At 57.2% G+C, this 27,323-nt stretch overlaps 1 protein-coding gene across 4 annotated transcripts; it reads right to left on the bottom strand.

The window, feature by feature from the left end:
• Positions 1-1,005: 1,005 nt before the first annotated feature.
• On the bottom strand, positions 1,006-27,304 carry ATP13A2 (ATPase cation transporting 13A2). Of its 4 annotated transcripts, none has more exons than XM_032759068.2 (29): positions 27,090-27,304; positions 20,969-21,063; positions 20,659-20,841; positions 20,299-20,357; positions 19,992-20,106; positions 19,619-19,698; positions 17,651-17,728; positions 17,388-17,457; positions 15,733-15,867; positions 15,579-15,645; positions 15,343-15,474; positions 12,363-12,518; positions 11,728-11,838; positions 11,597-11,643; positions 11,319-11,507; positions 8,966-9,172; positions 7,822-7,917; positions 7,579-7,738; positions 7,345-7,465; positions 7,070-7,194; positions 5,171-5,331; positions 4,931-5,047; positions 4,735-4,814; positions 3,377-3,529; positions 3,193-3,289; positions 2,100-2,323; positions 1,860-2,011; positions 1,509-1,678; positions 1,006-1,404 (listed from the first exon to the last, which is right to left on the bottom strand). In XM_032759068.2, exons 1-29 carry the CDS (start codon positions 27,097-27,099, stop codon positions 1,267-1,269), a joined length of 3,528 nt encoding a protein of 1,175 aa, XP_032614959.1. In that variant the 5' UTR covers positions 27,100-27,304; the 3' UTR covers positions 1,006-1,266. The 4 variants fall into 4 exon arrangements, with proteins under 4 accessions (XP_032614959.1, XP_058300148.1, XP_032614960.1 ...); XM_058444165.1 differs by having other exon boundaries at positions 7,579-7,678; XM_032759069.2 differs by having other exon boundaries at positions 19,619-19,695.
• Positions 27,305-27,323: the final 19 nt, after the last annotated feature.

Here is a 27,323-nt window from a genome sequence, read left to right as displayed (position 1 = left end):
TCCTCACACCCACATCCCTTCTCCCCAGCATGATTCAACGTTTTCTCAGCCCCTACTCTGGCAGGCCTGGGGATAGCACCAGGGGTTCCAGGAATGAGGTTGGCCAGGGCTTTTGGAAGGCAGGAAACAGCCGGTCTTTCCTGTTCTCCTCTGCCCAGATGAGCCAGACGGCCAAGCTGCCTCTCTAGAGCAGAGGGGCTTGGCCAGGGGCCCGCTGGTGAGATGAGCTCAGAGGTACCCACCCTTCCTTGAGGGATGATGCGCGTGGTTCTGGCTGGGAGATGTGGGCTCCGAGCCTGGATTTCATCTCAGGGAGGAACTGCCCACAAACATGTCCCCGGATGCTGGGTGGGATGGGGAGGGGGTAGAGGTGGATGGGGAGGGCAAGGTGGGGGAGGGGTGGATAATGTGGATGGAGGGGAAGGTGGGGGAGGAAGGTGGGATGGGGAGGGTAAGGTGGGATGGGAGGGGGGGAGGGGTAGGTGGATTGGAGGTGGAAGGTGGGGAGGGAAGGTGGGGGGAGGGGTAAGGTAAGGGGGGGGTAAGGGGTAAGGTGGGGGAGGTGGAAGGTGGATTGGGATGTGGAGGGGTAAGGTGGGATGGGGAGCGCCCACAAATCCTCCAAAACCCCACTCCCTTGTCCCAAAGGAGTGGAGGTTAGGAAATGAGGGATCCATCCGCCCCACTCTGACTACTAACTCAAACCTTGGTCTTCATCTGTGCTAAACGGAATATCCAGGCACATGCTGGACACAGAGGAAACATTATTACTGTGAGATGAGGGAACAGAGGCCCAGAGAGGGGAGTTGGCCAATGGAGCCTGAAAAACCAGGGGGTTTCAGGGGGTTGTCAGGCTGAAAAACCAGCCTGAAAAACCAACCCCCCAGGGGGTTCCAGGGGCAGACACATGCAGGGGCTGCCAGCTGGGCACCCAGGGGTATGTGCATTTCCTCCTGGGCAGGTGGGAGGGTCTATGGTGCCAGGTACGAGACAGGCACAGCACAGCCAGGAAAATATCGTGACTTTATTTGCTACACTGACAGCAGCGCTGAGGGGAGTTGGGGGCTGCCATCCCTACGCGGGATGGTCCAAGGTGGGGGACAGCAGTCAACGCTTCCCCAGGTGGGGGTGGTCTCGCGGTAGGAGTGTAGACAGTCGCCAACCTCAGGGATGTGGCAGGTGGTGGCGGTGGCGTCGCTGGAGAGGGGTCCAGTTGGTGGCTCAGAGGCAGGGAGTTCCAGTGTCTGGGGTGCCCGTGGGCCTGCACTACCTCAGGGGGCCGGCGGGCAGCGGCGGCCAGGGCTGCTCGGCCAGCTCTCGTTCCAGCTGCTTGAAGCGCTTCTTGGAGGCCCGCTTGGGCCGGAGGCGGCGCAGACAGGCGGGGAGGCACTGGTCTAGCACACTCTGCAAAGGGCAGAGAGGGTGTCAGGGGCAGCTGGGGCTGAGCTGGGGTCAATCCACCCCCACCTCCCTTCTCTCCCGCTGCTGAGACCCAGGGCGGGCCCCACCTCCAGCATGAAGGCCCCCACGAAGTTGAAGGTGACCAGACCCAGCAGCAGCAGCTTGAAGCAGGTGTCAGTGATGTTCCTCAGAGCCAGCGGCCCCTGCAGGAGGCCGGGGACCAGGACAAGGCCCACCAGGATGGAGCTCAGGAGCGCCAGGGCCACCAGGAAGGGCACTGGGAGCAGGAGAGTCTCTCAGGCAGGAGCCACGCCCCCCGGGACCCACAGACACACAGGTGCACACCAGTCTTCCACTCAGCCGGCATCTCTCTGCCACCTGCCTCCCCACAGAACCCCAGGACTCCTTCCTCCCTCCTTCCCTCCGCCAGCATCTCCCACCCGCGCCTGCAGTGGCACCATTGGTGTAGAGTGGCCGGCGGAAGGGTGCCCCCTTGGACACGGCTGCAGCCAGGATGAGGTACTGGAAGCTGGACAGAGAGAAGACCACAGTGTTCTCATAGTTGGGCAGGTTGTCTGGTGCGGGCACTGTCCTGTTCAGAGGCACGAACCTGGGGTACAGGGATGGGGGTCAGGGAACGAACGTGGGGTAGACAGGGAAGGGGCGGGATGGGGGTGGTCGGTCAGCTCCCTACTCACCATGGCTGGGCCAGGGTCAGGAAGTAGCCCCCTAGCTGCACGCCGGTCACCAGGGCCACCTGCAGCAGCAGGCTGCTGAGCACGGGCACGCTGAGCAGCGCCCCCGGTGGCCGCACCTGTCCCAGGACCAGCGCTGGCCCCGTGCGGCTCATGAGCACTGCCACTGTGGTGGTGATGACCAGGTCGATGGCCAGGAACTGCAGGTCACCCAAGTTGGTGTTGATCTGCCACAGGGAAGGGAGGACAGAGGGGAAACTAAGACCTGGCCCTGGCAGCCCCTAGTCTGATAGCAGAGGCCCCACTCCTGCCCCGAAGGAGTCTGATGGGTGAGGCATCCCCCAGTCTAATGGGGGCAGTACTCTCCTGCCAGCCCAGTGGAGGAGGCGCCGCTCTTGATGTGGGACAAACCCCTGGTGTGATGGAAAGGGCACCTGTGCTGACCTTGGGGGCCTAAATCTGAGGAGAGGTTTCCCTCCCTGTAACAAACTCCCGGCCCGATAGGGAGGCTTCGGCTCTGCCTTGCAGAGTCCCTATAGCTACCAGGGCATGCATCAGTTCCTGCCCTCAGGAAGCTCCTCGCTTTCAGGCAGACACAGGGACAGACCCAAGTATAAGATGTGCGCTGCCCTCCAGTGTCACCTCATTTGCTGGCAGTGAGCAGGCCATGCCCAGAGCAGGGGAGGGGAGATCTCCTCCAAGTAGGGTGTGGGAGGTACAGCCAAGGTATGGGGCAGAGCAAGTGCATCTGGGGAAATGGACAGACCTGTGGGGATGGGGCAGGGGCAAGGGTTTTGGCCCTGCCTCTGTTCAGTCTTCCCTGCAGCTGGGGGAGCTCCCAGAGTTGTGGTCAAGATGTTGGCCCCTGACAGCTGCTGCCATTTGTAAGGACCTAGTGGGCACCAGGCTCCATGCCTGGTGTTTTTCTCATCTCCCCCGAGCCTTGCCACCTCTCCAACCACACAGCCGGAGAGTGGCAGGGTCAGGATCTGGGCCCAAGTCATCTATTCTGGGACCTGCCAGCTCCAAGGCACACGGCTGTGTCCTCTCCCTAGTCCTGCGACAGCTCTGGGTACGGAGCTCTGCAGATACTCACCGTGTAGAGGATCAGGACGGAGATGAACTGGGTCAGGCTGTACAGAGCCATGTACTTGAAGACGCTGAACGAAGTGTCAAGGGAACAGCGCCCCTCCCTGGGTGGCAGGGCATGGACATTAGGGGGCCCAGGTTGACTGACCAGCCCTGCCGAGCCCTCACCCACCGGTCCCTGCCTGCCTTACCTGATGACCATGGGCACACACTCAATACTGGCCATGCTCGAGGTGAAGGGCGAGACCACTGAGGCTTCTGCCTGGGACAGCGAGATGCCGACATCAGCTGCCTTCAGGGCCCCACAGTCATTGGCGCCGTCTCCGCACATGCCCACGCAGTACCTGAAGAGAGGTGTGGGCAGGTGTGGCCTGGGGAACGACCTCACCCACCCCACAGGTGGGCTGGCAGAATATGATGACAGCTGGGCCCTTAATGCCACATGGTGCCTGGTGTACAGGAGGCGCTCAGTGAATAGATGCAATTATTATTATCATTATTATTATTTTTTTGAGACGGAGTTTCACTCTTGTTGCCCAGGCTGGACTGTAATGGCATGATCTCAGCTCACTGCAACCTCTGCCTCCTGGGCTCAAGTGATTCTCCTGCCTCAGCCTCCCGAGTAGCTGGGATTACAGACGCCCGCCGCTACGCCTGGCTAATTTTTCGTATTTTTAGTAGAGATGGGGTTTCACCATGTTGTCCAGGCTGGTCTCAAACTCCTGATCAGGTGATCCACCCACCTCGGCCTCCCAAAGTGCTGGGATTACAGGCATGAGCCACCGCGCCCGGCCTATTATTTGTTGAGACAGTCTCCCTCTGTTGCCCAGGCTAGAGTGCAGTGGCGTGATCTCTGCTCACTACAACCTCCTCTGCTGCCCAAGTGCCCTCAGCCTCTTGAGTAGCTGGGATTACAGGTGTGCGCCACCATGCCCAACTAATTTTTGTATTTTTAGTAGAGACGTGGTTTCACCATGTCGGCCAGGCTGGTCTCAAACTCCTGACCTCAGGTGATCCGCCTGCCTCAGCCTCCCAAAGTGCTGGGATTACAGGTGTGACCCACCGCGCCTGGTCTATTACTATTTTTTGAGACAGAGTCTCGCTCTGTTGCCCAGGCTGAAGTGCAGTGGTGTGATCATGGCTCACTGCAGCCACAGCCTCCCAGGCTCAAGCAACCCTCCTGCCTCAGCCTCTTGAGTAGCTAGGACGACAGGTGTGTCACCACACCTGGCTAATTTTTAAATTTTTAATAAGAGATGGGGTCTCACTTTGTTGCCCAGGCTGGTCTCAAACTCCTGGGCTCAAGTGATCCTCCCACCTCGGTCACCCAAAGAGGTGGGATGACAGGAATAAGCCACCGCACGCAGCCTACAATTATTATTTTTAGCATGAAAGACCAGGGAGAGCCTGCCTGCTTTTGGTGAGGAGGAGTGACAGCTCTCTGGTGCCTGAGGAGGGAGACAGGGCCCTGGGGAAGGACAGATGAACAGACAAATGGACAAGCTCAGTCCCCACAGGCCCTTGCCCACACCCTCTGCCGAGCACTCACTGAAGCTTCTGTAGCTCGCACACCAGCTCTGTCTTCTGCTCAGGGGCCATGCGGGCAAAGACAGTGCCCTGGACCAGGACCTGGGAGCACAGGGAGATGGGGGAGGGCTGAGGCACCCGCCAGGGAGATCGAGCCATGAGGAGGGAGACAGAGCAGGGGAGGCGCAGGGCGGCCAGGGAGCTGGGGGCAGCCCTACCTTGGGCAGCAGCTTGGGAAAGTGCTTCATAATGATACCAAAGGTGGGCCCGCTGAGGGCCAGGTGCCTGGATCGGGGGTCTGGCTCCACGGTGTAGCTTGCAGCCTGGTCAGGATCCTGGGGGCCCAGGAAGCTCAGCTTAGCTCCCCCTGCCCACCCTGGAGAGTTGGGGCCTGGGTCAGGTGACACAGGGATGGGGTCACTGGGTGCGGTACAGCTGGAACTCTGGGTTAGCCTCACCTTAACGCCATTCACGGTTATGGGGGACTCCATCGGCAGGAACTCGAGAGAGGCAGGCTGACCCCGCTCAGGGTGGGTGGCGTGGACGATGATCAGATGCTCCTGGGGGGCCACCATGCCACAGCCCCGGGCCACAGTAACCGCTGTTTGCAGGTTGTCCCCTGGGGGGTTATGGGGCAAGGTGAGGGTCTGAGGCTATCCGGGGAGGCCATCCTCATCCTGATCCTTACAGATGGGAAAACAGGCTGGATGAAATCCGTCCGCCACCACCAGCCGAGTGAGCTGAGGCAGGTTATCAACATCCCTTTGCCTCAGTTTTCTCATCTGTAGATCCAGGCATCGAAGGGTCTTAGGAGAAACTGGAGCCCTGGGCTGGAGCTCCACATATACTCCTTAAGACAAGAGTCTCTCTCTGTTGCCCAGGCTGGAGTGCAGTGGCTCGATCTTGGCTCACTGCAACCTCCTTCCTCCTGGGCTCCAGCAATTCTCCTGCCTCAGCCTCTTGAGTAGCTGGGGTTACAGGAGGGTGCGACCACACCAGGCTAATTTTTTTGTATTTTTAGTAGAGATGGGCTTTCACCATGTTGGCCAGTCTGGTCTTGAACTCCTGGCCTCAGGTGATCGCCCTGCCTCGGCCTCCCAGAGTGCTGGGATTACAGGCACGAGCCATGCGCCCAGCCTACATATACTCCTTACTGCTGTGTGACTCTGCTGCCAAGTGCCCATGAATGTGTGTGCACATATGTGTGTGTGCAGGGGTGGGGAGGACAAGGACACAGACCCCTTAGCTCTTGCTGTTTCACCCTAGCTAGAATATTTTTTTTTCGAGACTGGGTCTCTCTCTGTTGCCCAGGCTGGAGTGAAATGGCATGATCTCAGCTCACTGCAACCTCCACCTCCCGGGTTCAAGTGATTCTCCTGCCTCAGCCTCCCAAGTAGCTGGGATTACAGGCGTCCACCACCATGCCTGGCTAACTTTTTGTATTTTTAGTAGAGACAGGGTTTCACTATGTTGGCCAGGCTGGTCTCGAACTCCTGACCTTAAGTGATCCGCCCGCCTCGGCCTCCTAAAGTGCTGGGATTACAGGCATGAGACACTGTGCCCGGCCATTTTGGTATTCTTTGTAGAGACGGAGTTTTGCCATGTTGCCCAGGTTGGTCTTGAACTCCAGTGTTCAAGAGATCCTTCTCCCTTGGCCTCCCAAAGTGCTAGGATTACAGGCACGAGGTACTGTGCCCAGCCAGAATCTTTCTCTTGTTGCTCCTTGAGCTTGTCACAGCCTCTGAGGCTGACGTCATTATCCCCATTTCTCAGAGGTGCCACCTGGAACCCAGGCTGTCTGACAGCACACCTGGGTTCCTCGGAAGTCACTCCACTCCTCTGAACCTCAGTTTCCTCATCTGTCAAACAGGGGTGACAATTACCACTTGGGGGGGGGATATTGTGAAGATTCACAAAACGTTTAAAAAGGACTTGGCCTGGGCCGGGCGCGGTGGCTCACGCTTGTAATCCCAGCACTTTGGGAGGCCGAGGCGGGCGGATCACAAGGTCAGGAGATCGAGACCATGGTGAAACCCCGTCTCTACTAAAAATACAAAAAAATTAGCCGGGCGTGGTGGCGGGCGCCTGTAGTTCCAGCTACTCGGAGAGGCTGAGGCAGGAGAATGGCATGAACCCGGGAGGCGGAGCTTGCAGTGAGCCGAGATTGCGCCACTGCACTCTAGCCTGGGCGACAGAGCGAGACTCCGTCTCAAAAAAAAAAAAAAAAAAAAAAAAGGACCTGGCCTGAAGCAAGGGCCCAAAAAGATGCCCCAAAAAGGAATCCCTGGTGCCCCTTTTCTCTGCCAGGAAGGGGCAGATTCTGCCCTGCTAGCCCAGGCCCCTACATGCCATTGTACCTGTCACCATGACGGCGCGGATGCGGGTCCTCCGCAGAGCCTGGATAACTGGCGTTGTCTGCGGCTTCAGTAGGTTCCTCATGACCAGCAGCCCCAGGAGGCTCAGCTCTCGTTCCACAGTGTCCCTGGAGGGTGGGCAGACCTGGATCAGAGGTCATGCAGTGGCCAGGGCCCCTCTCCCAGCCACCAGGCAGGGCAACTTCCTTGGGCTCTGCCTGCGTGAAAGCCTCCCTCTGCCTAGTCCTCAGAGTGGGTGGGACAGGGGACAGGCCCACCTCGTCAGTTGCTGGGCTGCCTCCAGGCTGGGCACAGTGGGCAGTGGCTTGCTGGCCAGGGCCACAACACGGTAGCCAGCAGCTGTATAGCTCTGCAGCATCTGGGCGAAGTCGGTGGGCACTGCCAGGGAGAGGCAGGTGTTACAAGGAGGGGATGGCAGGGACAGAGGCTGGGCACCCACCCCATTCTGTGCCAATGCCCAACCAGGGGGCCTCAGGGGCTGCCCCCTGCACCTGTCTCGGGGTTGCAGAGCCCTGCCACCAGCTCCGGGGAGCCTTTGACGTAGGCCTCGGGCTGAGTGGCCCCTGGCCACGCCACCACCACACTCATGCGCTGCAGAGCCGAAGAGAAGGGGAAGCGGTGGAGGACACTGACTGGCACCGGGGGCTCCTCCTGCAGGGTTGGAGAGGCAGCTGAGGCACTGGCTGGGGAGGCTACCCTTCTGCCCTGCACCCAACAGGCCCCCCTCAGCTCACCATTCCCTGTAGCTGGGGCTCCCAAAGTGGGGGTCTCATCACTGCCAAGACCTGGGTCCCAAATGCTGAGTCTGCAGCCGGCTCCTCCTCCAGGACCTAGCAGGCAGGCAGGGAAGGTTGGTGTCTGGGGGCTTTGGCTCACAGAGAGATTTGAGCTAGACTCAGGGAAGATGTCCTTCATAGGAGACTGAATGGTGGGTTAAGAATGTGGGCTTTGGAGCCAGGTGGACTCAAATTCAAACTCTAGCTTTGCCACTTACAAGCTGTTGGGTGACCTGGAATACGTTACTCTAAATCTCCCAGCCTCAGCATCCGTGAAGCACCATTTGAGCTTGCTTGCTAGGGCTTGGGGAAGGAGAAATGAGAGCAGGCCTGCGTGGCCGCGCGCTGCTGCATAGTACGCACTCAGCCTGTGGCCTTGCCATTATTATTATGTTATTTTTATTTTAAGACAGAGTCTCACTCTGTGACCTAGGCTGGAGTGCAGTGGTGTGATCTCGGCTCACTGCAACCTCTGCCTCCTGGTTTCAAACAATTCTCCTGCCCTCAGCCTCCCAAGTAGCTGGGACTACAGGCATGTTCCACCACACTGGGCTAATTTTTGTATTTTTATTAGAGACGGGGTTTCACTATGTTGGCCAGGCTGGTTTCAAACTTCCAACCTCAGGTGATCTGCCCACCTCAGCCTCCCAGTGCTGGAATTACAGGCATGAGTCACTGCACCTGGCCTATCATTATTATTATTTTTTGAGACAGGGTCTCATTCTGTTACCCAGGCTGGAGTGCAGTAGCGTGATCACAGCTCACTGTAGCCTCGCCCTACTGGGATCAATTAATCCTCCCACCTCAGCCTCCTGGGACTACAAGCATGTACCACCACGCCCGGCTAATTTTTGTATTTTTGGCAGAGATGGGGTTTTGCCATGTAGGTCAGGCTGGGATCCTGGGCTCAAGTGATCCTCCCGTCTTGGCCTCCCAAAGCGCCGGGAGCCATGTTACAGGTATGAGCCACTGCGCCTGGCCTATTATTATTAATGGTGGGCATAATAAGGGACCACCCTGGAAGACGGAGAGGGAAGACAGGGTGGGATTCATTAGGCCCCACTGCCCAGAGGCAGGGGGCTGACCTGCTTGGCCTCCTCACCCAGCCAGTAGACTCCACCATCTTCAAGTCCATGGGGTCGCCCACGGGGGTGTCCTGGAGCCAGCTGAGGGCATGACAGGTGGCCAGTGCTCGGAGCAGGGGCCCCACAGGCAGGCGGCGGGGCTCTGGGACCAGTGGCAGGAATGTCTGCCCCTTCAGGGGTACCACCCCCATCACGTCTAAGCCGTCCTCAGTGAGAGTGCCCGTCTGTGGGAGACAGGTGGGTGAGGCATTGATGAGTCCTGGGATGGGGGTGCCCTGCTGAGCTAGGCCTCCAAACCGCAGGCCCGGCGGACCCTATGGGAACCCCAGGAACTCGAGCTGGAGCCAAAAGATGCCCTTTCTTGCCTGCTGTCCTTGGCACATGTGATTCCCTCTGCTGGGGTCCCCTCCCCAGTCCCCACTGTCTCCCTGTCTAGCATCATCTCTTCCAGGGTGTCTTCCTCCTTAACTCCCAAGTTAGGGCAGGTGGTTTGCTCTGCGCTCCCACCCATGGCCTCTTCACTTCCCCACACTTGTGCACTGTGGTTAAGGACCTGGCCCACGGTTGGCTTGCGCTCTCTCTCTCTCTCTCTCTCTCTCTATATATATATATTTTTTTTTTTTTTTGAGATGGAGTCTCACTCCATCGCCCGGGCTGGAATGCAGTGGCACAATCAGTTCACTGCAACCTCCACCTCCCGGGTTCAAGTTATTCTCCTGCCTCAGCCTTCTGAGTAGCTAGTATTATAGGCACGCACTACCTCGCCCACCTAATTTTTGTGTTTTTAGTAGAGATGGGGTTTCACCATGTTGGTCAGGCTGGTCTCGAACTCCCAACGTCAGGCAATCCACCCGCCCTGGCCTCCCAAAGTGCTGGGATTACAGGCATGAGCCACCACGCCCAGCCTCAACATATTTGTTGAATGAATGCACGAGTCAGTGCCTGCGTTCCCCATCCTAGATTCTAACTGCCCAAGTATGCGTCTGGCTCCTTGGCTAGCCTGGGAGCTATAGGAATCTGGTCATCCCCCTCCTCGGTTTATTTTTTTTTTTTTTGAGATGGAGTCTCGCTCTGTTGCCCAGGCTGGAGTGCAGTGGCGCGATCTCAGCTCACTGCAACCTCTGCCTCCCAGGTTCAAGTGATTCTCCTGCCTCAGCCTCCCGAGTAACTGGGACAACAGGCATATGTCACCGCGCCCGGCTAATTTTTTATATTTTTAGTAGAGACGGGGTTTCACCATATTGGCCAGGCTGGTCTTGAACTCCTGACCTCATGATCCACCAGCCTCGGCCTCCTGAAGTGCCGGGATTCCAGGCCTAAGCCACTGCGCTGGGCCCCCTCCCCAGTTTAAAAGCTCTCCGTGGCCCCCGACGGCCTCTGAATGTCACCTAGCCTCTGTCAACCAGGCCACTGCCTACCCAGCCCTGTCCTGCTCCAGCACTCCCCATGCCCAGGTACACGGCACATCTGTGCCACGCCACTCCCTGTGCCCCAGGCACACAGTACATCTGTGCCATGTCACTCCCGCTTTTTACCCTTGCTTCTCCCCGACCTGCCCCTCACTGAGGTCACTGAGGGACCTGCTCAGGGGGCTTCCTTGACTGCCTTCTCTCTAAGGAAGTATCCCCATCTAGAATCCATCAGGCTACCCCATTGGCTTCCTTCCTAAAACCCACTGCCCACCCCCCCACCCCGGCAGCTCCTTTGTGCACTCCTGGATCACTTATCTTGGTGGGGGACACACACACTCCAGTGACCACAAGGATGCCTGTGTTGGTCACTGCTGGGCCCCAAGGGTTGGGAGCAGCACGGGATGCACACTAGGGCCCCAGGCCCCTACCAGTAATTTTTTTTTTTTTTTTTTTTGAATTTCGCTCTGTTGCCCAGGCTGGAGTACAATGGCGTGATCTCGGCTCACTGCAACCTCTGCGATTCTCCTGCCTCAGCCTCCCGAGTAGCTGGGATTACAAGCATATGCCATCATGCCTGGCTAACTTTTGTATTTTTAGTAGAGACGGGGTTTTGCCATGTTGGTCAGGCTGGTCTTGAACTCCTGACCTCAGGTGATCTATCCGCCTCAGCCTCCCAAAGTGCTGGGATTACAGGCGTGAGCCACCGCGCTTGGCCCCCCACCAGTTCTTGAACACATGAATACATGATTCTAGACATTTCATCTGCCAGACCGTGAGCCCAGTGAGGGCAGGAGTGGGGTAGGGTGGGGGGCGGGGATGGATCCTCTGGGGGTTTCCATCCCTAGACAGGACCTGGCATCCTGTGGGTGCTGCTGAGAGAATAACGTGGGTGTGGAGGCCTGGCTGGGGCACCTGTGGCTGTCCTGCTCCCCTGCGCCAACCCCACCTGTGGACCCACCTTGTCGAAACACACCAGCTGCAGCTTGCCCCCCAGGTTGATGCGCAGTGGGTGGATGCAGAAAATGCCCTGTCTCCGCAGCCGGCTCTGGGCGTAGAGCGTGCAAACGGTCATGGCGGCAGGCAGGGCGGGTGGCACCACCACGGTCACCAGGTCCAGAGCCCGGATCACAATCTCATTCAGAGGCACCTGGCAGGGGGCACCATGAATGTGAGCACCTGGCTGGTTGGCCCCTGGGCCCTGCTGGCAGCATCCCCCACCCCACCCCCAAGGCTTACCCGGTTTTGGTAGAGGATGAAGATGCTGTAGATGGTGCCGAGGAGAGCTGGGGGGACAGCGAAGGACTGAGTGGGATTTGGGACCCAGACGGGGGGGCTATGGGCAGAGGAGGGTGCAGGGGGCCACTCACCCAGGACAGAGAGGGCAGCCACAAACTTCATGCTGTGTTTATAGAACTTGAAGTTGATGGGCCGGGGGTGCAAGATGGAGCTCACCAGGCCCCCTTTTGCCGTGCAGAACCCTGGGGAGGAGGCGGGGACCCCAAGGCAGGAAAGCCAGGGTGAGGGCAGGTCTTCCCCACCCATAGCCCTCCCGACCTGTGCCTCTGGAGTTGCAAGACACGATGTTTGTGAGATTAGCCATCAGCAGTGTGGAGTCTTGACAAGTCTGGCTCGGCTCTTGTAGGCTTTTTAAGGGCTTTAAACAAGGAACTAGTGGATAGCATCTAAACATTGGGTGGTTCCACTTAAAATCCAGACACAGAGAAGGCTCCTGCCTGCCTGCTACATCCCTGCCCGCTCCAGCACTGTAACCCCGGCGACTCCTCCAGATCTTGCAATGCTTGGCCTTAGTCTGGCCCAACTTCTGCTAAGATGGGGAATGCTCAGACTCCACTTGGGGGGCAACAGGCTGGAGGTCCCACAGCAGGGCAGCAGCAGAGGTGGGCGTGGGGTCCAGGGTTCCAGGTCCCACCCTGCCCCACTCCACCTCTCCCACGGGTGCTGAGCCCAGGATCTCTCTCAAGCCCAGCCTCCTGGCTCATACCTGTGCGGGTCACCACTGCCAGGACGTGCGGTCCCACGTAGGCCCGGGCCTGCAAGATGAGGGTCCCGCAGAAGAGCGTGTGCCGCCGGTGTGTCTCTGCACAGTAGGGCCCCAGCCCCTCCGGCAGTGCCGTCTTCAGCACTGGAATGCTCTCTCCTGGCGGGGAATGTGGTGTGAGGACCACTCCACACCCCTCCCTCCCACCAGCAAACCAGAAGTTACGTGTAGAATTGTCCCACAAGCTCTAAGTCTCAGTTAACTCTGTAACCAGGTGTGAACAAGAAATCACAGCCCCATTTTACAGAGAGGAATACTGAGGCTCAGAGAGGACGGAGATATAAAGGCACAGGGAGACACTCCTGGAAGCGGGTGGCAGCCAGCTCCCAGGAACCAGCGGGGGGGGTCAGACAGAGCATGTGTGGGCATCATGTGTGCAGTGGGGCGGGCTGAGGGAGTCATTCTCTTTCTGCTGAATTATTTTATAACACGCATGGAGTGCTTTTCTAACTCCAACCAACAGAAATATTTACAAGGGGCCAGATGCGGTGGCTCACGCCTGTAATCCCAGCACTTTGGGAGGCTGAGGTAGGCAGATCACTTGAGGCCAGGAGTTCGGGACCAGGCTGGCCAACATGGTGAAACTCTATCTCTACTAAAATACAAAAATTAGCCGGGTGTTGTGGTGGGCAACTGTAATCCCAGCTACTTGGGAGGCTAAGGCAGAGGAATCACTTGAACCAGAGAGGTGGAGGTTGCAGTGAGCTGGAGATCGTGCCACTGCACTCCAGCCTGGACAACAGAGTGAAACTCTGTCTCAAAAGGAGGAGAGGGGAGGGGAGGGGAGGGGAGAATGGAAGGGGAGGGGGAAGGAGGAGGGGGAGGGGAGAGAAATATTTCCATGGAGGGGGCAAATATTTCCATGAGTTGGAATGAGAAAAGCACTGCATGCTTGCCATGGCCCTGTGAAGCCCTGGGCAGGCTGCCTGGCAAACAGTGGCACTCCCTTACTGAACGCCTGCAGGTTGGGACTATTGAGCACCTACTGTGTGCACATTCCTGCGAGGGACTCAGACAATCCTGCCATGTCTGCCTCACAAGAGATGAGCAGATGGTGTATGTGTGGACAGTTTGTGGAGGGCTGGGCTCAGGGCGTGTGCCCACGATTCATATTGATCACAATTACTACTTTTTTTTTTTGTTTTCTGAAACGGAGTCTTACTCTGTCACCCAGGCTGGAGTGCAGTGGTGCGATCTCGGCTCACTGCAACCTCCACCTCCTAGGCTCAAACAATCCTCCCACCTCAGCCTCCTAAGTACCTGGGACGATAGACGTGCACCACTACACCTGGCTAAATTTTTGTATTTTTGGTAAAGATGGGGTTTCATCATGTTTTCCAGGCTGTTTTCGAACTCCTCACCTCAGGCAATCCACCCACCTCGGCCTGCCAAAGTGCTGGGATTACAGATGCGAGCCACTGTGCCTGGCCTACTATTAACATTATGATACAAATACAATGCCAGCCAGAAAACTTCCCTAGAAAAAAACCACTATCCTGTGGTTTTTAGTAAACTCTCTCCAGTATCTACCACCAAAATACAACACATCTCAGAGAAAGAAATACTTGCACACATCAAGAGACACAGGACAAAGCTGCTCCTGTGGCGTCCTTTGCAATGGCCGGAAAATCACATTCTAAATACTCATGGTGAGTGGGCCGCTTGAGTCAGTTATGAGTATTGTGGACTCTCATGCAGCCATGAGGTGGGGCCATCCGTGCTTGTGGAAGGATGCCAGGAGAAAAAGCAAAGTATGGAACAATACACAGCATACAATCCCACATTCAGAACAAAAGGAGAGGCAAATCAGCCCATGTGCACACATGTTATGCGGAAAAAGGCATGGAAGACACCTCACACCCTTCACAGTGGCTGCCCTGGGGAGGGGAAGGGAAGAGGACTGTGGGGGAGTGAATGGGGCCCCCAGTCTCTCACTCTGGGAGAGGGCTCCCCACTCTCCTGTGCCATCTGGAATCTTTATGACCTGAAGGTGGGCACTGGTATAGAAACAGCTCAGATGCAGCCAGGTGCAGTGGCTCATGCCTCTAATCCCAGCACTTTGGGAGGCTGAGGCGGGCGGATCACTTGAGGTCAGGAGTGCAAGACCAGCCTGACCAACATGGTGAAACCTCATCTCTACTAAAAATACAAAATTAGCCGGGTGTGGTGGCATACACCTGTAATCCCAGGTACTTGGGTGGCTGAGGCAGGAGAATCGCTTGAACCCAGGAGGTGGAGGTCGCAGTGAGCTGAGATCGCACCATGGCACTCCAGCCTGGGCAACAAGAGTGAAACTCCATCTCAAAAAAAAAAATAGCTCAGATGCACCGGGTGGCTGGCCATTGATGCGGCACCTCTCATGCCGCTAAGCGCTTTGCACAACTCTGTCGAGGAGGAGTGACTGACAGCCATCTTACAGAAGAGGAAACTGAGGTACACAGCTGTTAAGTGGTTAACGGCCCAAGGGTGTGAGGTTAGCAAGTCCTAAAGCCAGGATTGTTACTTGAGAGAAAAAGAAGAGGAGGCCGGTGCAGTGGCTCATGCCTGAAATCCCAGCACCTTGGGAGGCCGAGGTGGGTAGATAACCTGAGGTCAGGAGTTCAAGACCAGCCTGGGCAACATAGTGAAACTCCATCTCTACTAAAAATACAAAAATTAGCTGGGTGTGGTAGTATGCACCTGTGGTCCCAGCTACTCAGGAGGCTGAGGCACGAGAATCACTTGAACCTGGGGGGTGGAGGCTGCAGTGAGCTGAGATCATGTCACTGCACTCCAGCCTGGACGCCAGAGTGAAACTCCGTCTCAAAAAAAAAAAAAAAAAAAAAAAAAGGAAAAGGAAACTCAAATGAAAACTTTTGCTGCAGGGCAAAGGGTTGGCTGGCAGGGGAGGAAGGAAGCTGCAGGCCAGAGGCTGGGGGCTCACCTGTCAGAGAGCTCTCATTCACCATGCACTCGCCGGTCACCAGGGCGGCATCGCAGGGCATCAGCCCGCCCTCCTGGGGCAGCACCAGGCAGTCTCCGGGCACTAGCTCACTGGAGTCCACCCACTCTTCCTCTGCAGGCAGGCAGGAGAGGAGCTCAGCTAGGTGGGGCCAGCCCCAGCCATGCCCCCCCCACCCTCCCGCTCCTGCCCCCGCCCCCTGGGCCCTAGCTCCTCACCTCCCCCTGGCCGGCACACGCACACCCGCATGGACAGCTTGACCATATCCCGTAGAGTCTGGCTTTGCTGTGGGAAGGGGACAAGAGGGCCGTGAGTGGGTGGGGGCCCCTGGGGACCCACCTGCCCCGTCCCCGCCCACCTTATGGCACTCACCTTTCTGGTCTTGTACAGCGACAGGCAGATGGAGATGGCGGAAATGAGGAAGATGCACAGGGCATACCAGTAGTAGTGGTCAGCCAGCCACAGCGCGATGCTGAAGGCCTGGAACCCATAGTAGGGGTTCAGTGCCTGGGGGAGGGGAAGGAGGCAGCGTCAGGGCCGCGTCCCCCAGGGCAGCCCAGCCACAGGCTGGGTGTCCCGTGCCCATGGGAGCAGAGGGCCCAGTGGCTGCCAAAGGACTGGAGCCAGGCCTTTCTCCTGGTCAATCCCGTCCCCACCCACCCAGACATCCCCAGGGCCCTCAGTTTCTCTGCTCTAAAGAGGACAAGGGTTTATGACCAGCCTGGGCAACATGGCGAAACCCCATCTCAACAAAAAATACAAAAATGAGCCTGATGGGGTGGCCTGTGCCTATGCTCTCAGCTACTCAGGAGGCTGAGGTGGGAGGATCACTTAAGCCGAGGAGGTGGAGGTTGCAGTGAGCTGAGATTGCGCCACTGCACTCCAGCCTGGGTGACAGAGCGAGATCCTATCTCAAAAAAATATAAACAAATAAATAGGATGAGGGTATTTACTGAACCCCCCACTACATGCCAAGTGCTTTATCTAAGTGTCATCCAATGGCAATGACAATTCCACAAGGCGGCTGTCACCATTAGCTCCGTTCTACAGAGGAGGAAACCAAGGCATGGACAGGTTAAGCCACTGGCCTGAAACCACATAGTTCCAGCCAGGTGCGGTGGCTCATGCCTATAATTCCAGCACTTTGGGAGGCTGAGGCAGGTGGGTCATCTGAGGTCAGGAGTTCGAGACCAGCCTAGCCAACATAGTGAAACCCCGTATCTACTAAAAATACAAAAAAAAAAAAAAAAAAAAAAAAAAAAAAAAAAAAAAAAAAAAAATTAGCTGGGCGTGGTGGCAGGCGCCTGTAGTCCCAGCTACGTAGGAGGCTCAGGCAGGAGAATCTCTCGAACCCAGGAGGTGGACGTCGCAGTGAGCCGAGATCACGCCATTGCACTCCAGCCTGGGCAACAAGAGCAAAACTCTGTCTCAAAAAAAACCAAAAAACAAAAAACCACATAGCTTCTAAGTGACAGACTGATTTATATGGGGCCAGACTCAAAGATCTCTTTCATGGTGCCTGCCCCCGATCAGAGGGCTGGGATGTTCACACTTTATTCTAGTTGTGTCCAGATCACTGGCTTCTCTTTGTCCATGTGTGACCTTGGCCATGTCACAGCCTCCAGCTGAAGCTTGCATTTCTCAGGTGTGAACAGTGCAGTCCCAGGCCCAACCCACGGGACTGTTGGGAGCATGAAAGTGGAGGACGCACAGAGAGGACCCCGGCTCTAGGGCGTGTCTCTGGGGACCCCGTAGGTGCTCAGGCTGCGTGGATTTGCCTCTTGGCCTCCAATCCCTGCAAGTGGGGCCCCAATCTGTGACCCAAGCCTTGGGCAGAACCTCCAATTCCTGGACCTGGTCTCTCTGGCTGGGCTGACTGCGGCAGGTTCTGAGATGACGATCCACTATGGAGAAGGGGACAGCTGGTCTGGTTGCCACCATAAAGTGGCCCAGAGGAGGCAAGCCCTGGGCCAAGGTCACACAGCACACCAGGCCAGGGCTGGGGCAAGACCCAGGGACAGCCCTACCTCGTCCACCAGCAGCTGGGGATAGGACTTGACCGGTATGCTGATCACGTTGGGGCCGTAAATGGCCTTCCTGGAAGAGGGGATGAGGCCAAGCCATCAGAAGGAGGAGCTGTGGCTGGGCCCTCCCAGAGTGAAGGAGCTCCCCATTTTACAGCTGGGGAAACTGAAGCCCAGAGAAGGCAGGTGACTGGAAGGCAACCACACTGGGGGGCAACACAAGGAGCTCCAGTTCTCAGGGCACCCTGGCCCAGGGCAGCACTGACCTCACCGTTTGGTCCTGGAGGCTGAGGCCATGGCGGGAGCGGTGGACGTCGTCACAAGAGCGGCCGTGGTCCAGGAGGCTGGGGGTGGGTGCGAGGGGACACGCATGGGCCATGGGGCCTGAGGTCTGCATCCCCCACACTGTGCAGGCTGGAGACTATGGGCTCTAGGCCCCCCATCCCTGTTCTGCCACACTGAGCTCCTGGGAGCAAGTAAGCCCCCCTTGAACCCAAGGCTTGGCTTTGCCCTTTTGTTCCTCTCACTGGGCTCCAAACCAAGTCACTGAAGAAGAACAGCGAGAGATGATGCTAATAATATGAACAGTGAAAAGAGTAGCTGTTATTTAGTGATAAGGGCACTATTTACACTGATGATACCTTGGGCAAGTCACTTAACCTCTCTGTGCCTCAGTTTTCTCATCTGCAAAACGGGGGCAGTGACAGCACCTACCACATAGGGCCACGGGCGGATTAAGTGGGGCAAGCCTCGCGGACTGCTTTGGACGTGCCTGCCACTTGCTAAGTGATGAATGCGTGAGTGATTTTTGCTATTATCCCCATCATGCAGCAGACGCTGTTGCTGCCATCCCCATCTCCCCTCTGCCTCACCTCCACATGACAGCTGGACCCTGAAAACACCTGTCTTTACCTGAGGCCTTCTGGCTGCATGTGAATCCTCTGCCTGTGAGCCCGGAACGCGTGGAAGACTTTGTGTCCCATGACTGATAATGGCAGGGAATTGATGGGTAACTGTCCCAGTTCCCTCGCTCCCTGCGTGAGGTCGCCCAGAGGTGTGTGGTCTACACTGGCCCAAGGAGATCCCCAGGCGACTGAACTCCGGGTGTCCACAGCTGCGGCAGCCAACATAACCTCCCTCCGTGCTTCCGTCCCTTCCCCAGCACTGCCTGGGACCAGCTTCAAAACAAACTCCCTGCCCTTGGGCCCTCGTCTGGGGGTCTGCTTCTGCAGCATTCAAACGAAGGTGTGTGAGCAGGGCCCGGTGGCTCATGCATGTAATTCCAGCACTTTGGGAGGCTGAGGTGGGTGGATCACCTGAGGTCAGGTATTTGAGAACAGCCTGGCCAACATGGTGAAACCCCGTCCCTACGAAAAATGCAAAAATTAGCTGGGTGTGGTGGCATGCACCTGTAATCCCAACTACTCAGGAGGCTGAGGTGCAGTGAGCTGAGAACGTGCCATTGCACTCCAGCCTGGGCAACGAGCGAAACTCCATCTTAAAAAACAAAAAACCCAAAAAACCACACACACACACACACACAAAGGTGTGTGGTGAGCTTGTGTTTCTTTTTCTTTTTCTTTTTTTGAGATGGAGTCATGCTCTGTCACCCAGGCTAGAGTGCAGTGGCGCGATGTTGGCTCACTGCAACCTCTGCCGCCCGGGTTCAAGGGATTCTCCTGCCTCAGCCTCCCGAGTAGCTGGGATTACAGGCACGTGCCATCACGCCCACCTAATTTTTGTGTTTTTAGTAGAGACGGGGTTTCAGCATCTTGGCCAGGCTGGTCTTGAACTCCTGACCTCGTGATCCACCCGTCTTGGCCTCCCAAAGTGCTGGGATTACAGGGGTGAGCCACCGCGCCCGGCCCGAGCTCATGTTTCTTAAGCCTTTTGTAGGTGGCAGAGCAGTGACTAAACCCTGAGCGGACGGTCTGAGTCCAGAGCTGATGGTCTGATTCACAGTGGTGTCACCTTGGACCACATTCGGTGCCAAGCTCTATGTGAATTATTATCTATTTCACCGTCAAAACAATCCTAGGAGGCAGAAGTTATCTTCATGCCCTATTTACAGACAGAGATCCCAGGCCTGGAGGGGCTCAGTAACCTGCCCAAGGTGTCAGACAGCAAAAGCATCAGAGGTGAGAGGGGAGCCCAGGCCATGCCATGCCACCGTCTGTGCCCAAACCAGTGCCACTCTGGGAGGTAACATGAGCCACACAGGCCCTGACTCCTACCTGACCTGGTAGAAGGCTTGCTGGGTCTCGATCCAGATATAGCGCTGGCCCTGGAAGAGGTAATACCGCAGCACCCGCTTCTGGGTGGGAGAGAGGAGAGGATAGGTTGGAAGCTGGCCCCGGCCCCAGAAGTGTGCTTATGCTGGGAGCTCAGGGATAGGGGGTAGGGGGCAGGGACTGGTGTCACCAGACGGAGAAGTGGGGAGGGGCCTGAAAGTGTAAACGTGCTCAGACAGCATCCTGGATGTTTGGGACAAGAGAACCAAAAGGTGGTTGGAGAACATGAAGTCTGACTCTCCCATTGCACAGATCATGAAACTGAGGCCGAGAGAGGGGCAAGGACGTTTTCAGGACCCACCTATCTGACACTCACCGCCTTCTCGCTCTTGTGGAGCTGGGCCGTATCCTTCCAGGCACCCTCTGGTACCGCCCCAACTGCCACGTGGCTCCGGCCATCCTCTGCCTGGGCCTGTGGGGACGGCTCCAGGCTGGGGAAGGGGGTGAGGGTTACTCTCGAGGTCTGGGAGCTGCCCTGGCACCTCCCTGTGCTCACAGAGCCACCTTCCCTCCCTAGGATGGGAGGCGCCAGAGTCAGTCTTTATGGGGGCGCCGAGGGTTGGGGAAGTTGGGGAGGCCTGGGTAGCAGGGGCTTCTGGGAAGGGGCGATGGGGCTGCCTCACCTGCCCTCGCCGATGGCCTCGGTCTGCACCTGGACAGTGAAGAGCTGCCAGGAACTATCCTGGAACACAGAGGTGTGGACTCAGTCTCAGAAGAGTCCCCTCCCCTCCCAGGCCCTGTCCCACGGCCAGGGGGCCCCTGCTGGAGGACGCAGAAATCAAGGCTATGGAGAGCCCTCCAGAAACCACGCGACCAGTCCCTTCTGCCCAATGCTCAGATGGGAAAGCTGAGGTTCAGAGAAGAGCAGGACCTGCCTAATGTCCCACGGAAAGTCAGTGGCCGGGTTGGCACCCAAGCATCCTCCACCCCCGACCCTGACCCTCACTGCGCTTCTCTAGCCCCAGGCTCAATCGGACTCTCACCTCTTTGTCTCTTATTTCGATGACGAGTGTTTCGGCGTGGGCCAGGTTGCAGGGCCGGAGCCGCAGCCGCACCCCCCACAGGGGCTTCCAACGGAAAAGCAGCAAAGGGATCCCAGCCATCATCCAGACCACGACGTGATAGCCGATGACCCTCCATGGACTGCCACAGTAGCCGCTGAGCCTCTGCGAATGCAGCGGGAGAGGGTCCAGGTCGGGGTGGGGACGGGGCTGGAGTAGGAAGTTGGGGTGTCTGGGTGGGCCTGGGCATTGACCCCCTGCAGCTTTTCCCCACCCCACTCTGCGCACTTACCACGGATGAAACTGAGGAGCTGAGGGGATCTATCGATGTCCCTATCGTCAGGGTCCCATAACCGGTGGGCGTGCTGCCCACGAGAGGGCTGCTGTCTGTGGACAGAAAAGAGAAAGGTCATTTGGGGAGGTGCCTCCTCCTCTTGCTTCCTTAAAAACAATAAACATCAGCCTGGGCGTGGTGGCTCACGCCTGTAATCCCAGCACTTTGGGAGGCCGAGGCGGGTGGATCACTTGAGGTTAGAAGTTCGAGACCAACCTGGCTAACACAGTGAAACCCATCTCTACTAAAAATAAAAAAAATTAGCTGGGCGTGGCAGCGCATGCCTGTAATCTCAGCTACTCAGGAGGCTGAGGCAGGGGAATCACCTGAACCTGGGAGGTGGAGGTTGCAGTGAGGCAAGATCACGCCACTGCACCCCAGCCTGGGCAACAGAGTGAGACTCCATCTCAAAAAACTAAACAAAACAAAACACAAAACGATAAGCACCTGGTCTGATAGAGCCCAAAGCTCATGTCTTCCTGTGTCCTTTATCTGGCTCTTCTTCCTGTCGGTTCTTACTCACAGTATCCTTTTTTTTTTTTTTATTTGAGACGGAGTGTCACTCTGTCACCCAGGCCGGAGTGCAGTCGCATCATGATCTCGGCTCACTGCAACCTTTGCCTCCCAGGTTCAAGCGATTCTCCTGCCTCAGCTTCCCGAGTAGCTGGGATTATAGGCATGCACCACCATGCCCAGCTAATTTTTGTATTTTTAGTAGAGATGGGGTTTCACCATGTTGGCCAGGCTGGTCTCGAACTCCTGACCTCAAGAGATCTGCCCACTTTGGCCTCCCAGAGTGCTGGGATTACAGGCGTGAGCCACTGTGCTTGGCCAATAGTGTCTTGTTTCCTTGCATGTGTGGGTCTCTCTGCTGGGTATGGCCTAGAATTGGAGAATGGGGACTGGTCAGTGCCCCAAGCCCCCACAGTGCTTGTGCATCCGGCCATTAGCTTCCTTGGAGCTCTGGGTCTCACTTTTCTATCCTCACCCAGTCCCCACCCTGAGGGCAGGGGTCAGGGCTGCTTATCTTCATTCGATCCCCGTGCCCAGCCCAGGTCTGGCAGTGAGGAGATGCAAAGTCAAGTCTGGACTGATAAAAGGTCAGTCCTGCAGGCCTATCTTTACAGATGGGTAAACTGAGACTTGGGGAATGGTATCAGGTGGTTCTATTGCAGATATTCTCTTTTTTTTTTTTTTTTTCAAGATGAAGTCTTGCTCTGTCGCCCAGTCTGGAATACAATGGCATGATCTCGGCTCACTACAACCTCCGTCTCCCATGTTCAAGTGATTATCTTGCCTCAGCCTCCAGAGTAGCTGGGATTACAGGCGCCCAGCTAAGTTTTGTATTTTCAGTAGAGACGGGGTTTCACCATGCTGGTCAGGGTGGTCTCAAACTGCCGACCTCAGGTGATCCGCCCGCCTTGCCTCCCTGAGTGCTGGGCTGACAGGCTGAGCCACTGCGCCCGGCCACAGACATTCTTTTCACTCCTTCCTCCTGTGCTGTAGAGCTGTGGCCTTAGCAGGACAGGCAGCCAGTGGATGTTCTGGGGCTCCAGAGGGGGTAGAGCTCACCACCCCCGCCCTTGGACAGCCTCTGTCAGGGTTCCTCTATGGTCCCAGACCACCTGGAGCACCTTTTACACATGCAGATGCCAGGGCCCTCCCCAGACTGGCTGGACCAACTCCTCAGGCGGGGGTAGGGGTGGCGCTGGGCATCTGTGGTTTCACAAGAGCCTCTGGAGAAGTTCAGTAAGCAGGCTGGGGAAGCTGGGCGGGTGCGGGGTAGGCTGCTGATTTTCTGGGCTCCCTCCTCCATCCCCCAATCTGAGCCCTTCTAAAATTTCTTTTTTTTTTTTTTTTTGAAACCGAGTCTCGCTCTGTCACCCAGGCTGGAGTGCAGTGGCGCAATCTTGGCTCACTGCAAGCTCTGCCTTCCGGGTTCACGCCATTCTCCTGCCTCAGCCTCCCGAGTAGCTGGGACTACAGGGGCCCGCCACCACGCCCAGCTAATTTTTTGTATTTTTAGTAGAGACGGGGTTTCACCGTGTTAGCCAGGATAGTCTCGATCTCCTGACCTCATGATCCGCCCGCCTCGGCCTCCCAAAGTGCTGGGATTACAGGCGTGAGCCACCGCGCCCAGCGAGTCCTTCTAAAATTTCTACCCAAAGAGTCCAGAGTGCCCCAGGCAGCTGCTGTGGGCACAGCACCCTCAGCCTCTGAGCAGCCCCATCCCCAAGCACTCTGGCTTCAACACTCCTAGAGGGCTCACTGTGCACAGGGTCACCTTGCCCTGGCTCTATTTACATAGCTAACGTATCAACCCTGCCAGGTAACCTCGGTTGTGATCTCCTTTCATTCATTCATTCATTCATTATTCATTATTCATTTATCACTCTTGTAGCCTCGGCTTCCCAAAGTGCTGGGATTACAGGCGTGAGCCACCATGCCCAGCTTACAGTTTTCAGTGTATAAGTCTTTTTGACACAGAGTGTCTCTCTGTCACCTAGGCTGGAGTGCAGTGTTGCGATCATAGCTCACTGCAGCCTTGACCTCCCAGGTTCAAGCGATTCTCCCACCTCAGCCTCCAAACAGCTAGGACTACAGGCACACGCCACCACGCCCAGATAATTTTTTTTGCAGAGACAGGGTTTTGTCTTTTTGCCCATCATTTATTCCTAAGAATTTCTTTTTTGATGCTGTGTTTCATACAGCAAGTGCCTTTGCCTCTCTGGGCTTCCATTTCTCATCTCTAGGATGATAGCTCCGAAGCATCCAGCACACAGGGAGGCAGGAGCATTGGAAGTTCCCGGGCGGGGGCGGGGGGGTGGGTTGCCTGGACAGGTGGGCAGGACCCGGCTCTCAGGCCAGGGGGGCGTGGCTTCTGCTTATCCATCTCCCAGGCTCTCTTATCCTTTCACATCACCCTATCTGAAGCCCTGGCTGCCCCACGGCTCCCTAGGCCCATTCAACAGTTGCTCCCTGTACCTTAAAACCCTCAGGCCGGCCAGGCGCGGTGGCTCACGCCTGTAATCCTAGCCCTTTGGGAGCCCAAGGCGGGCGGATCACGAGGTCAGGAGATGGAGACTAGCTGAGACCATCCTGGCTAACTCGGTGAAACCCTGTCGCTACTAAAAACACAAAAACCAAATTAGCCAGGCGTGGTGGCGGGCGCCTGTAGTCCCAGCTACTTGGGAGGCTGAGGCGGGAGAATGGCGTGAACCCAGAAGGCGGAGCTTGCAGTGAGCTGAGATCACACCACTGCACTCCAGCCTGGGGGACAGAGCGAGACTCAAAAAAAAAAAAAAAAAAGCCCTCAGGCCAACAGCCCAGAGGGCTCAGGGATGATGGGAAAGGAGCTGCGGTGCTGATTTGATTTCCTCCCCCACCGACACACAAGGTGGGCTCCCTTACCCAGTTTGACAAACAAGAGCACTGAGCCTCTGGGGCGGTTGCCCTCAGACTTGTCTCAAAGCTGGAACAGAGCTGGCCTTACTCCCAGGTCCTCTCTGCCCAGCACATCTACTCCTGACATGCCCCTCAGCATCAGGCTCGGGTGGGTGTCACTGCCCTTCCTGCTCACAGTACCTGCCATGTACTGGGGGGTCAGGAAACACTGATTGACTGACTGACTGACTGACTGAATGAATGTCTGTCTCATGGACACAACAGAGCTTGAAGGCAAAGGTGCCGGGAGTTGGGCGGAGAAGGGCTTGAGCCTCTTCCTTTTTTTTTTTTTTTTTTTTTTAAAGAGACAGGGTCTCACTCTGTCACCCAGGCTGGAGCACAGTGGCATGATCCTAGCTCACTGGAGCCTTGACCTCCTGGGCTAAAGGAGGTACTCTTGCCTCAGCCTCCCAAGTAGCTGGCACTACAGGCAGGTGCCACTGCACCTGGCTAATTTTTTTTAGTAGGGACAGGGTCTCATTTTGTTGCCCAGGCTGATCTTGAACTCCTGGCCTCATGCTGATCCTCCTACCTCAGCCTTCCAAAGTGCTGGGATTACAGGTGTGAGCCACCATGCCCGGCCTCGAGACTCTTTATGAAGAAAAGGTTCTTCATAAAGAGGGTGGGGTCCCCAGTATGTAAACAGCGGTACCCCTGGGAAGTTCTTCCTCATGTCAATAGTATGACTGTCACTTCACAATGACACTCTCTCAGTCAACCTTGGCAAGGAGGAAAAGGGGAGCAGAACTTGAGGGAGGAAGTCACAGCTGTGGAAACCTCCAGAGCCCCTCCCTGCAAGGATCACGCCCAGGGCACTCTCCCCTGCAGTACATCTGTTTATCCCCAGCCACAGCCCAGTCTCCCCAGGGCTTCTGCAGGAGGGTATCTGAGCACTCACCAGCTCAGACCAGCCCAGAATAGGCACCCGCAGGCTGTGGGAGGGGGGTCGCGCAAGAGCACCTTCATGATGGCATTGCTTTTTTTTTTTTTTTCTTTTTTGTGAGATGGAGTCTCCCCCGGTCTCCCAGGCTGGAGTGCAGTGGCGAGATCTCGGCTCACTGCACCCTCCACCTCCCAAGTTCAGGCGATTCTCCTGCCTCAGTTCCTGAAGTAGCTGAGACTGCAGGCACACGCCACCACACTCAGCTAATTGTTGTATTTTTAGTTGAGACAGGGTTTCCCCATGTTGGCCAGACTGGTCTTGAACTCCTGACCTCAAGTAATCCGCCCGCCTCAGGCTCCCAAAGTGCTGGGATTACAGGCGTGAGCCACCACGCCTGGCCTGTCATTGCTCTTCTGATTAACAGCAACTCCCATGGAGCGCTCACCATGCCCTGTGGAAGCCCTTCAGTGTGCCAACTCAATGAAGCTTCACACACAACCCTCTGGTGTAGTGACTATTATTATCCCCATTGTACAGTTGGGGAAACTGAGGAACAGCATGTGAATCCCTTGTCCAGGGTCATAGAGATTGAAAGGGGAGAAGCTGGAAATGAGTGTGTCTGAATGGGCACATTCTTTCCCAAAGCCATTCCATGAAAAGTACAGATTAGGATTCCCATTTAAAACGAGGCCCAGAGAAGTGGATTAACAAGCACAAAGTCACACAGCTATGAGGGGCCAAGACTGGACTTGAACCTCGTCTGAGGTCACAGCTCGAGGCAATGTCACCAGCACTGTGGAGCAGAGGGGCTAGAGCCATTTGGGACCTCTTATTTCCTGCGGAAGCCTCAGCTTCCTGCTGGTGACCTGGCAGCGGCCCAGGGCGGCTGCCTCCTCCCTGGCTGTGGTTCCCGGCGGCAGGGAGCTCCTGTCTTCTGCCAGGCTGGGGCGGGAGTGTGTGTGAACCGTCTTCCCATCTTTGGATCTCGATTCTAGGGGCCGTCTTTCCTCACTCTTTCCCCTCTCTCGCCGGAGGTGCACTCTAGGCTGTGGGGCTGGGGGCTGAGTGACAGACACTGAGATGAGACCTTTCTGGATAGGGGAGGAGGACTGGCCCCATTCCCAGCAGGTGGGACTTAAATTAGACCCTGGAGGAGTGGGCGTAGGACATCTGGCCAGGGAAGGGTTGCCTGGAGGGTGTGGCCCTTGGCCCTGGGTGTGACGGGTTTTCTCTGGGGGCCTGAGGCAGGGGGGTCAGGAGTGGCGCTGTGGCCCAGGACATCTACCCAGGAAATGGAGTCCCGACTTCCCCAACCCCATTCATTCATTCATTCAACCCAGAGGGGTTGCCCAGAGGCCCGAGGATGCAGCCGCCTCCCCCACCTGGACATCCGTCACGCGGGGTGGGATCCGATTAAGTGGGCGTGGGGTGGCCTCCCCGTCCCCGCACGGCCCCAGGACCGTCTTGCACAAGCGCCCGGCTTCCAATCCCGCGGCTGCGGGGTGCAGGGGAGGGGAGGGACCGGCTGCGAGCGGCGGCGCCATCCCCAGCCCCGGCGTCTCTGGGAAGAAACCGGGGCCGAGTCCCCGTCAAAAGGGAGCGGACGGGCCAGGGTCCCCAACCAGGGCCCGCTCCCTGGGCTCGCGACCCCGCGGTGGGGGGCGTCGCCTCCCTTCTCTCTCGAAGGGGCGACGACGACGGGCTGGCCAGGAACCTAGCCGGGCTCAGGGCCGACCCGGGCTCCGCACTCACCTGCGCTCATGCCGGCTCCTCGCGCTCATCGCCGGCCCCGGCGCTGCGGCCCTCGGCCTGGGCCCCGGCGTGCGCAAGGCCCTGGGCGGGGGCGCGGTCCGGGTAGCCCGGGGCGGGGGGCGCTGGGCTGGCGCGGGGCTGGAGCAGGGCTGGCGCGGGCGGGGCACCTGGGCGACCAGGCTCGGCGCGGCTCCGACACTGCCGCAGTCCCTCCGTGCGCGCCGCAAGCCCCAC

The sequence above is a fragment of the Hylobates moloch genome, unplaced genomic scaffold (assembly GCF_009828535.3).
Source record: "Hylobates moloch isolate HMO894 unplaced genomic scaffold, HMol_V3 SCAFFOLD_9, whole genome shotgun sequence".
In the NCBI taxonomy this organism is placed as follows: domain Eukaryota; kingdom Metazoa; phylum Chordata; class Mammalia; order Primates; family Hylobatidae; genus Hylobates; species Hylobates moloch.
The sequence above is the reverse complement of the archived record's forward strand: the minus strand, read 5'-3'. Positions and strand labels throughout refer to the sequence as shown.

Excerpts from the sequence above, each read along its gene's own strand:
- ATP13A2 (XM_032759068.2), bottom strand. Across the intron at positions 15,475-15,578 it reads CGTGTGCCGGCCAGGGGGAG|AGGAAGAGTGGGTGGACTCC; the intron begins GTGAGGAGCTAG and ends GCCTGCCTGCAG. Across the intron at positions 12,519-15,342 it reads GAATGAGAGCTCTCTGACAG|GAGAGAGCATTCCAGTGCTG; the intron begins GTGAGCCCCCAG and ends ATTCCCCGCCAG.